The sequence below is a fragment of the Benincasa hispida genome, chromosome 7, assembly GCF_027475165.1.
Source record: "Benincasa hispida cultivar pf3 chromosome 7, pf3_genome.v1.1, whole genome shotgun sequence".
Classification (NCBI taxonomy): Eukaryota; Viridiplantae; Streptophyta; class Magnoliopsida; order Cucurbitales; family Cucurbitaceae; genus Benincasa; species Benincasa hispida.
In genome coordinates this window covers 41906901-41918748 of record NC_143484.1, presented here as the reverse complement: position 1 = coordinate 41918748, position 11848 = coordinate 41906901, and the positions used below count along the sequence as shown (strand labels likewise).

The following is an 11848-nucleotide window of genomic DNA, read 5'->3' as shown; positions in this document are numbered from 1 at the left end:
TTTAGCAATAATAATAATAAAATTAAAATATTATTTGCTTTTTTTTTTCCCAACTCACATAAAGAGTTCATTTGTATCTTTGACTTTATTCCTATGTTTGCAAATTGGTTCAAAATTGCCCACGTTTTTTTCTTTTCAACTTTTATTTAATGACACTATTTATTTTAATTTAGAAGAGTGAGGGAATCGACACTTTAGACACTCTGTGACAATACACTTCAAAACGTGGGCATACGTGGTTCATATTCAATGGTCATGATCAATAATCAAAGAAACTTTCTTTTTAATTTCATTTTTTTCATTTGAAAATTTTTAAGGCATGATCAACGCAAAAAATGATTATCATTATCAAATGGGTAATTGCTGGAAATTTTCCCCCACCCGTAAAGAGGGCACAGAACTTCAATATATACCCATATTCGCTTAATCGCCATTCACGTCCAAATTTCTTCTTCAGCAATTCCCAGATTTAAATATTCTGATAACGAAAATGGTTCTCGAACTTGCGGTCAAGGCTGCCACTGGTGCACCTGATGTGCTTGGGGACTGTATGTTCTTCTTTCTCCTCCCTCTCATCTTTAGAAATTTGTTTCATTTTTTTGCAATTTTGCGTTTGAGGGTTTGTTTTCTTCTCTTGCAGGCCCTTTCTGCCAGAGGGTTATCTTAACTTTGGAGGCGAAGAAAGTTCCTTATAAATTGCTTCTCGTCAATCTGTCCGACAAACCCAGTTGGTAATATCTCGAAATTTGGCTTGTATTTGCCATTTGGATTGCAGCTGGAGAAAGAGGGTGTTAAGCAAATGTGGTTGTGTGTGAATTGTTGATGATTTTGGCAGGTTATTGGAAGTGAGCCCAGAAGGGAAGGTTCCGCTGGCGAAGTTTGATGACAAATGGGTTCCTGATTCTGATGTCATCGTGGGGATTCTTGAGGAGAAGTATCCAGAGCCTTCTCTTGTTACTCCTCCTGAATTTTCTTCTGTGTAAGCCTTTTTGTTTATCTTTAACCCTTTTCTGATTTGATCATTTGTTCCATGTCTGAGGATGTTTTAATGTATGAAGTTTATGCCTTCTGTGTGTTGTGTTTGCTGTTTTCTGTGCTTTTATGTTGACAACTGTTTTCAACTGTTCATATTTGAAGTTTTTGTTTGTTGAGTTGTGATAATTCCTGTGGGGCAGGATGATTGTTACTTTGTGTTTGTGTTTGTTTGATGTGTCCATTTTTCTTATGTCTCACTGCCTTCTAGTTTTACCTTTCTGTCTGGTCCCGTCTTGTTGTAGTGAAGTTGAATTTGTCTTGTGATTTGTGGAAACCATGTTTCTTTTCTTTTCCTATGGAGTCACTGTTGGGTAGTTGGTTTTTCAAAACTAGAATTTCATTGATAGAAACATTATTTACAGAGGATTCCAAGGATTGAAAGAGAATATGTAAAAAATCACGTGGGAAACCATGGAGGAAACGTGTGCCAAAACACCAAACTCGAAAGCATTTCCTTATCACCACCTGGTCTCTTTTGATCCAATTGTTTCTTTCATCCAATTATTCAAAACAATAGTCTTCATTTCAGAGGCACTTAAGTGTTTTTTATTGGGAGGGCATGATTGTATTACATTAAGGCATTAGATATGTTCAAGATCTGGATATCCATTACCAAAATGAGGCTGAGCTCGGTAGCATGAGCTTGTTACCTCTAGCAGAGGGGCAAATTATAAATAAAAATGGGGAATTGATCCAAAGATATATAGCAGAAAAGCCCCATAAAGAGATACAAGATGTACCAAAGGGAACACCAAGTAAAAGATAAGTAAAAGATATAGATACAACAAAAACCAACGGGGAGGGGGACAACAAAAAGGAGAGAAAACAGAAAGATGTAACCTGGATTGACAATGCAAGATCCCCCCCAATCTTTGATTACAAACAAAAGGGCAAACCCAAACAAAACAACAATTCAAAGAACATCAATCATATACAACCTAATATGAGAAGAAAAAAGCAATCGAAATGCACCACAGATGACTCTATAAGCAATCAAAACAATAACCACGTCTGGTTGAAACCGAGTTGGAGAAAACAACCATTTGATGAAGGGAGAGCACCGAGCTTGCAAGGGATCAAGCTGATATTGACCCCTCTCTAAGCAACGATGTAGCTTTTTTCTCATAAGAGATCGAGCATTTCGAGTTCCGGATTTCTTTTGCTACACCAAATGCTTGTTGTTCTTTTTCTTTTTGGGGATAGCCATAATACATAGTTCCCTGTCTCTGAACCAAGGAGCCAATGCAATTAAATGAGGTCCTGGATTGAAGGCTTATCTATTGGAGGAGGGATGAAATCATACCATTGTGCTTCAGGAGGCTCATAAATGGAAGATGAATAAGGAGAGTCTGGCGGAGTAGGAATGGGGCTGGAAAGGTCATTTTCTGTATCAGCATCAAAAGGCAAAGCCACAATGGCTGCAGAATGCTGAACTCCAGGGTGAAATTTATCTTTAGTTGGTTGTATGGTTGCAAAATGCTTCGGGTTTGTCAAAGGTGCAGAAAAGGCTGGGGAAAGAGGAAAGTTCTGTAAAAGAGGAAGGAAGAGATTGTGTGTGTAAGGGAGGTTGTGTGGGAGAAAGGAATGATGGGACCAAAAGAAATAGAATTTATGAAGAGCTGTCAGGGAAAATAGATAAGGATGGATGGGAAATGTCATAATTTTTGGGAGTCTCCTTGGGCGGAAAATCAGGCAAAGAAGGAGGCTGATTGGTAGTTTTTTGGGATGATAAAGCAGTTTGGATGGTCTGAAAACCTGGGTTAGTTGCAGACGAAAATGAGTCTTTTTGGAAATATAATTTGACTAATGGGACTGGGATTTTCTATTGATTTGTACAACTTTCAAATGGAGGGGTTGTGTGAGTGTCCTTGTGTAAGAACCCTTCAATCCTGCAAAAGAAATTCCTGCAACAGCCACAAATCTCCCAAGAAGAGAGCCTCACTCTGATAATTTTATTTATATACCTCTTGAGGAAAGAAACATTACAAGCAAGATGGAAAATAGAAAAGCAGAAAATTGACAAAACAACTCTAGCATATCAGAGGGCTGGATCCTCCCTTAGCAATTCTTGCCTAACCAAATCCGAGGTACCCTCCCTTCCCCCACAACATTCCTTTTAAAACTGTTATCCCCCCTTTCAATTGGTCCCCACATCTAACCACTTTCTAACAAAATTCTCATTAATCCCCCATTTCTTCTATAATTACTTTCTTACCCCTTCGTTTATATGTATTTATAATTGGTGGTCTTACAATACCCCCTTTTTTCAGTCACCTTGTCCTCAAGGTGTAATTGAGGATATTGTTGCTTCATTCCTTTCATGCTTTCCCATGTGGCCTCACTCTCCGGGTAGTTATTCCATTTTATTAACCATTCTTCCCTCATCATTTCAGTATTCCATCGTAGAATTTCTTGGTATCATCTGCAGCTCGAAATCATTCGAAAGGTCAAGTGACTGAGTTTGTACTTGCACCCATTGCCCAATGCATTTTTTTAGTTGTGAAACATGAAAAACAGTATGGATTTTCGCCCCTTCTGGTAGTTCCAATCGATAAGCCACTATTCCTACTCTTTCTAATACTCGGTATGGACCAAAGAACCTCGGAACAAATTTCTCACATCGTCGTCTAGCTAATGTTCATTGTCTGTATGGTCTGAGTTTGAGGAATACTAAATCTCCCACATCATACTGTATTTCTCTCCTATGTTGATCTGCATACCTCTTCATCCTTTCTTGGGTTAAATGTAAATGTTCTTTCAAGGCTACTAGGGCTTTATCTCTCTCAATCAATTGTTGTTCCAAGGGGTCATTGGTTTTTTTCCGGTCACCATAAAAGATTAGAGGTGGAACAGGTCTCCCAAAGACTGCCGTATACGGGGTCATATTAATTGAAGAATGGAAAGTAGTGTTGTACCAATATTCGGCCCAAGGGATAGAATGGTACCATTGTTTGGGTTGCTCATTGCAAAAACATCTGAGGTATGTTTCTAGACAACGGTTAACTCGCTCCATCTGCCCGTCTGTTTGAGGGTGAAAAGCTGTACTCCTTTTTAATGCCACATTGTGTACTCTGCATATTTCAACCCAAAAACTACTAATGAAAATCTTGTCTCTATCCAATACAATTGATCGAGGAAACTAGTGGTGGTGAACTACCTCCCAAATGAATACTTCAGCTATGCTTTTTGTTGTGAACAGGTGGCTTATAGGGATGAAGTGACTAGACTTGGTTAGCCTGTCGACAACTACAATCAGCATATCTTTCCCTTGAGATTTAGGTAATCCCTTTATGAAATCCATGGTAATATCTTCCCACACCCTATCCAGAATGGGTAATGGTTGCAACAACCCTGCTGGAACTAAGGGACTCTGTTTTATATTTTTGGCATACCAAGCATTCCGACACGTACCTCTTGACATCTTCCTTCATGCTCTTCCAGTATAATTCTCCTGACAAACGCTTATACATGTGCAAGAAACCTGAGTGTCCTCCCATTACCGAGTCATGGAATGTGGATAATAAGGTTGGTATATAAGTAAAGGCTTTAGATATGACTAATCTCCTCTTGTAAAACAAGATTCCTTGTGATAAGGAAAACTTCTTAATACTCGATGGGTCTTTTTCTAGCTGTTTTTGGACTTTTTTAGCTCTTCATCCATTTCCACTTCCTGTTGCACAACTTGAGCAATGAGTAGCGAGGGGACAACTAGGGTGGTCAATTCCACCGTGGCTGGCATGCGAGAGAGGGCGTCGACTGCTTTATTGTTCAGCCTCGGTTGATATATGATCTTGAAATCATAGCCTAGTAGCTTAGTCAACCATCTTTGATATTGTGGTTGTATTTCCCTCTGTTCTACCAAGAACTTGAGTGCCTTTTGATTCGAGTACACCGTGAATTTGCGTCCAAATAAGGTCTCCATTTTTGAATCGATAGGACCACAACCATCAATTCCCCTTCATATATGGATTTCCCTTGTGCTCGCACTCATAACGCTTGACTAAAGTAGGCTATGGGTCTATTCTCCTGCATCAGCACAACTCCCAAGCCCAAACCTGAAGCATCTGTCTCGATGGTGAATGGTAAGGCTAATACGGGTAATGTCACCATTGCTGTTTTCAGCTCCTCGAATGCGTCCGTGGTTGCGCCAGTCCATTTGAAGGAATCTTTCTGTAATAATTTTGTTAAGGGTGTTGCCATATTCCCATAACTTTTGAAAAATCTTCGGTAGTAACCAGTCAGCCCCAAAAATCCCCTTAATTAGTGAGATTCCTCGGAGTAGGCCACTGCAGCATTGCTCGGATTTTCTCCCCATCGGCTTTTACCCCTTCCGCTGAGATCCAACGGCCTAAGTATTGGATCCTTCTTTGCCCAAATTGGCATTTCTTCTAGTTGGCATGTAGGTGATTATCTTGCAAAACATTCATCACCGTTCCCAAATGTTTAATGTGAGTGTCTTCATCAGAACTATAGACGAGAGTATCATTAAAAAAACCAGTACGCACTTTCTCAAGAACGGTCGAAATATTTGATTCATCAAGGCTTGGAATGTTGAGGGAGCATTGGTCAACCTGAATAGCATCACCAAGAACTCATAATGCCCTTCGTGAGTTCGGAAAGCTGTTTTCTCCACATTTGGTTCGTGTATTCTTATCTGATGATATCCGGATTTCAGATCTAGCTTGGAGAATATTATCGATCCATGGATCTCGTCCAAAAGTTCCTCGATCATGGGGATGGGATATTTATCAGCTATGGTAATTTGATTCAGCCGCCGATAATCCACACTAAATCTCCATCCTCCATCTTTCTTTTTGACTAATAGGACAAGGCTAGAGTAAGGGCTATGGCTGGGGCGTATGAGTCCTGCAGTTAACATCTCGTTTACCAAGGTCTCTATCTTGTTTTTTGGATCATAACTATACCGATATGGTCTTACATTAATTGGAACTTCTCCTTCCTTAGTCATTATCCATTGATCCATGGCTCTTTTGGGCTGGAGAGATGTTGGTGGTTCAAAAATGTTCTGAAATTCCTCCAATAACTCTTGGACGTCACTTGTTAGTTATGTTTCTTCCTCTTTTTTTGTTTTGATTATCAGTTCTTCCAAGGGCTCGGGTTCAAGAGGCTGCAATTCTACCACGAAGCCTAAATCATCCTTTTCCTATGTTTGGGTTAGTGCCTTAAGCGAAACTTCTTGTGCTGTCAAGGTGGGGTCTCCTTTAAGAACGATTCGCTGATCCCCTGTTGTGAATGTCATCGTGAACGTGGGCCAGTGAACTTCTATATAACCCATATTACATAGTCAAATCATTCCCAAAATCACATCCACTCTCCCTAACTCCAATGGAAGGAAATCTTCTGTGATTGTTAACTCTAGTAATACCACCACTACAGCTTTACAAATTCCCTTGCCTCTGATCGCCTCTCCGTTGCCTACCACGACACCATAATTAGTCGTCTCCGTTAGAGAAAGGTTTAATTCGTGGACTAACTTTTGATGTATGAAGTTGTGGGTGGCTCCACAATTGATCATGATTACGACCTCTCGCCCTGCTAGTGTACCTTTGAGTTTCATCGTTCCCTTCCCTGATAAGCCCAAGATTGACCGTAAAGCGATTTCGATGTTCTCGGCTACTTCCAGCGCATTGACTTTGGTTGTTACAGCCACTTCTTCCCCCACTTCCTCCTTTGCGTCCTCTTCTTCTTGGAATATCATCAGGTTCATCGCTTGTGACTGTTTGGTTTTGCACTGATGCCTTGGAGGATACCTTTCATCACAACGAAAACATAAGCTCTTCTCCCTTCCTTTCTTGGCCTCTGCCTATGTGAATCTTCGAAATGTCCTCTCCCGCCTCACCATTTCACCTTTTTTTGGTAATACCGCGCTTTTGAAATTATTTCTCCGTTGGACCTCCAGTTGTCTTTGGGTTAACGAGGGTGGATGACTCCTTTTGGGCCGTCGCTTGGGCCGAGCCCGATACCCCTTTTACTGTTTGTAGGGCAACGTTTCAATCACTAATCGCTTGGGCCTCTTTCATGCACGCATCTAGCCCAATCGGATGTCGACTAATTACCTCTGCTCTAATCTCGAATTTTAGTCTATTAAGGAATGTCTCCTCCAACACTTCTCAAGTTGTCTCCAGTATCGGCGTGACAAACATCTCGAACTCCTTTCGATATTCTTCATAAGTTCTTTCCTGCTTGATTCGAAGTAATCGGGAGAGGAGCGTACCTTTTTGGCTGGGTCGGAAGCGTTCGAACATCCGGTGTTTCAGTTCGTCCCACGTCTGGATAGGTCTTCGATTATGGACCCATCTGAACCAATTTACCGTTTCCGTTGAGAAGGCAATGATCGCCACCTTCATTTTCTCTTCATCCGTTAGTTCATGAATCTCGAAGAAATGCTCAGCTCTGTAAATCCAAGAATCCGAATGTTCTCCAGCAAAAGTGGGCATCTCGAGCCTCTTGTATTTACTTCGGTCAACCGTTCCTCCAGCTGCTTGAGGCTGGGAACTCTCTCCTTCCTCTCCTCCTTTAGTGGTTTTTGTTTTTTGAGAGCCTGTTGTAAGGACCAAACCTTCTTTTTCTCGTGTTTCAGCTAAGTACTGCACGGTCGCCATGATCTTCTCCAAGATTTTCTTCATTTCGTTCACCCCTTCTCATAACTCGGCTATACTCTTTGAGTGTCCTTCCACTTTCTCGTCCATCTCCTTCTTCTTCCTGCTCGTCTTTCCTAGAGCTGACCGGCTCTGATACCAATTTGTAAGAACCCTTCAATCCTGCAAAAGAAATTCCTACAACAGCCACAAATCTCCCAAGAACCTCTGATGATTTTATTTATATACCTCTTGAGGAAAGAAACATTACAAGCAAGATGGAAAATAGAAAAGCAGAAAATTGACAAAACAACTCCAGCATACCAGAGGGCTGGATCCTCCTTTAGCAATTCTTGCCTAACCAAATCCGAGATACCTTCCCTTCCCCCACAACATTCCTTTTAAAACCGTTATCCTCCCCTTCAATTGGTCCCACATCTAACCACTTTCTAACAAAATTCTCATTAATCCCCCATTTCTTCTATAATTACTTTCTTACCCCTTCGTTCATATGTATTTATAATTGGTGGCCTTACACCTTGTTCACCAAAATCGAATTATTTTCCGGTGGGAATTCTTGAGTTGGAAGCAGATAACTCCGGGCATTGTTGATCAATCTCTGGTTTCTTCTCCGACAGATTAGCAGTTGAGGAATTTTCCCTTGAACAGCTGCTATGTAGCCTATGTAAGGGCTTGCTTCGGAAAAAGGGTCGATTTGAACATTCAGCAATAATGTTGAAGTGGAGGGGAGATGAATGTTGGTTGGAAGAAAACCATTTTTGTTCTTTTTTACCTTTAAACAAATTGCCATCATGTCCATTCTTGCCAAAGTCTTCTTTGATGTCTCAACGTGTCCTCCGATAGATCTCCAATAAACTTGAATGTATCATAAGACCAGTGATCAATAGGTAAGTTATGGATCTTTATCCAACCCCCATAAGAGGGTAGCTTCACCTCCCTGCAAAAAGCCTCAGTACTCCACTGTTCAAATTTTAACTTTGATTTTCCAACTTGGAACCAACCTTTGATGTACCAAAGTGTTTGGCCTTGTTCTTTGTTTTCTACAGCAAGGATGGCTTTGTTTGGTTGGGAGGGACTAATCGATCCGAAGTAGGTGACCTCTCTTCAGCTTTTTCGGGGTAAAAAGTTGCTAGCTCAAATGAAGAGAGAGGAGGATCCTTTTTTGTGGCTTCTGTTGGAAAGGTGTGAGGGAGGTCATTAGTGGCCAAAAGAGAGTTTTTTTTTAAAGCTTCTTTGTAAGATACCTTGGTATTAATGACGGAGGAAATCTTGAAGGATTGAGAACACCTCTCACCTGAAATCACCATGTTTTGGAGTAACATAAAAGGGTTTTGAGAAAAAAAAGTTTATGTACTGTAAAATGCTTTGTGAAAATGTACTTGTAAAGTGTTTTTTGGCTTACAGACACCCAAATTCTCGAGTTTGAATAGGGTCGGGTCAACATTCCACTCTCAATGGTAGGTGTTCATTTGATTTTGTAAGTGATTGATGGGAAAGAACTAAAGTGTAAAGCTAAAGAGTACTTTTATTAAAATTGTTATATCATTTTATGAGTTATGGTAAATTTAATTATATCAACACTTTGACACTCCCTTCACTTGTGGGCTTGAAAATTTGAAAACCCAACATATGGAAATCAATATTAATTGTGGATGACATTAGAGGGGTCCGAACATAGAACTTCCTGCTTTGATACCATGTTATACCACCGATTGGCTTGGAAGCTTAAGCTGATGAGTCATGGTAAATTTAAGATATCTAACTCTTTAACCCAAAACCGAACATTTAAGTAATTTGTTATTAAACGCTTAGGTCCCGTTTGGTAACCATTTTGTTTTTTGTTTTTGTTTTTAATTTTGAAAATTAAGCCTATGGACACTACCACCAAATTTCTTTTTTTGTTATCTGCTTTTCACTAATGGTTTAAAAAACAAACCAAATTTTGAGAACTAAAAAAAATAGCTTTTCTAAAAGTTGTTTTTGTTTTCGAAATTTGGCTAAGAATTCAACCATTGTACTTAAGAAAGATGCAAATCATTGTAAGAAATGTGAATGAAATAGGCTTAATCTTCAAAAACAAAAACAAAATACCAAATAGTTACCAAACGAGGTCTGAGTAAGTAAAATACTATTGCTAAGAGCACTTTTTTTTAAACCACTCCAAAAACACCTCTAAATTCAAACGGTTTTGGATGAATAATTAACATCATGAATCCTATTTTGATTTTCCCGAATTCTTTATTTCTCTACGTTTTAATCAATAAAGAAAGAGTGAATTTATTCTACTATTGACATGCCATGTCATGGAACAAGAATTTACTGCATGATTAGGACATGTTCCCATGTTGAGATTGAACTTATAACGATGGTTGAAATAAACTCGTGATCTATGTATGTGTTTTGCTTGAATTTGTACTCTTTATATTATTTGTCTCGTCAATAGTATCGCCTAATTCAGTACTCCGAATGTGGTATTTGCAAGATTGTAATTGTGAAGGCTTTCCTCAACTAAATCACAAATTATGCTTTTGTTCTGAAAGAAATTGTCCTCTCCTTTGGCTAATAGGGGATCAAAGCTATTTGGTGCTTTTGTAAAATTCTTGAAAAGCAAGGACCCAAATGATGGTTCAGAGCAGGCTTTCCTTGAAGAGTTGAAGGCGCTCGATGATCATCTTAAGGCTCGTGTATGTATGTGTAATATGTGGAACAACTATTGTAAAGTGTGTATCATTTTATCCTCTTTTAAGGCATTTTCACATGGTGCCAGGGTCCTTATGTCGCTGGAGAGAAGGTAACTGCTGTTGATTTGAGTCTGGCACCAAAGTTGTACCATATTGATGTTACTCTTGACCATTTTAAGAAGTGGTCTATCCCCAAAGACTTAGCCAGTTTAATCTCCTACAAAGAGGTACGATTTTGTCGCACAACCGCTACATAACTTGTGACTTTTAATTCATTTACATCCTTTAAAGCCAGTATCAGATTTATATTGGTTATTAGTTTTGTTTATTCACTCTTTGCTTAGACTTTGCTAGCTTCTTAGATTGCCTGCAGTTTGAAACCTATTATGCAGGTTGGTTTCTGCTCAACTTTTTTTTTTTGAAACGAAAACGAACTTTTCATTAATAAGACTAATGCTCCATATACAAAGTTCCAAATTCAAGAATACAAAATTATAATAAGCAGGTTTCTGCTCAACTAAACTCAAACCTGCAGTAATGGGGTGTGTCTAATTGATGGAGGATCAATAGGATAAGCTTTGTTATTCTATAGTTTAGTTTGCCATGCACAAATCAAATTTAATCCTAATGAGGGGGATGTGAGTTCATCTAATTACTTAGAGTTCGAGATTATCGGTATCGATAATTGTTCAATCCTAATTGGGTGGGGGGAACCAGTTTCGGGGTGAAAAAGAATGCAATAGATGCATTGGCTAATGAACTTTTTGTGGTGGGATTGTGGATTTTGCAGTTGCTTTTTGCTCAAGAATCTTTCGTGAAGACGAAAGCTGCCCCCAAATATGTAATTGCTGGATGGGAGCGCAAATTGAATTCTGCATGAATCCAGAGATGTTTTCATCCCAAGTTATGAATTAATTGGGGGATTTAATCCTGAGAATGTAGTTGTGGTTGCTTGCTATCTTCCTATGTCTCAATAAATAGTGTATTTTTCGTGTGTGCCCCAATGGAACAGTGTAATATCACTATGCTTCATCTTTAAGAATGCCTATGTTTTATTCGTGTTAGTTTTCAAGTTTTGATGAAATTTAAATGTTATAACACAGTCTTTAATGGTCAAACATTTATCATTTATGGACATTAAGAATATTGGGATGAAGTGGGAATATAGGGTGGTGATGGTAATGGATTTTTTTTTGTTCTTTTGAGAATTACTTAGATGTGTTGTTTGTGCTGCACTTATTTGTTTGTCGTTTAAGCCATTGTCTAATATAAATTATCATGTGTCAATTTCTTTTAAACGATTTATTATTATTATTTGTGTATGAAAGAGAAGCATGGAATTAAATGCACTCTGGGTTGTACCTAAATATTGATTTCTTTTTTTTTCCCCTCCCCTTTTGCTTCATTTCTAGTCCATACCTAAAGAACGGTAGATTCCTACAGCAGAGCAAAAAATCATCCCTGGAAGTATAACATATATTTATATATATATTAATAAGAAAAAATAAAGTA

The 11848-nt window shown here is 38.9% G+C and overlaps 1 protein-coding gene across 1 annotated transcript; it reads left to right on the top strand.

Moving 5' to 3' along the window:
- Nucleotides 1-200: 200 nt before the first annotated feature.
- LOC120081792 (glutathione S-transferase DHAR2) lies at nt 201-11400 on the top strand. Its single transcript, XM_039036961.2, has 6 exons — nt 201-548; nt 641-731; nt 836-979; nt 10222-10339; nt 10423-10563; nt 11127-11400. The coding sequence occupies exons 1-6, from the start codon at nt 491-493 to the stop codon at nt 11214-11216; spliced, it is 642 nt and encodes a 213-aa protein (XP_038892889.1). The 5' UTR covers nt 201-490; the 3' UTR covers nt 11217-11400.
- Nucleotides 11401-11848: the final 448 nt, after the last annotated feature.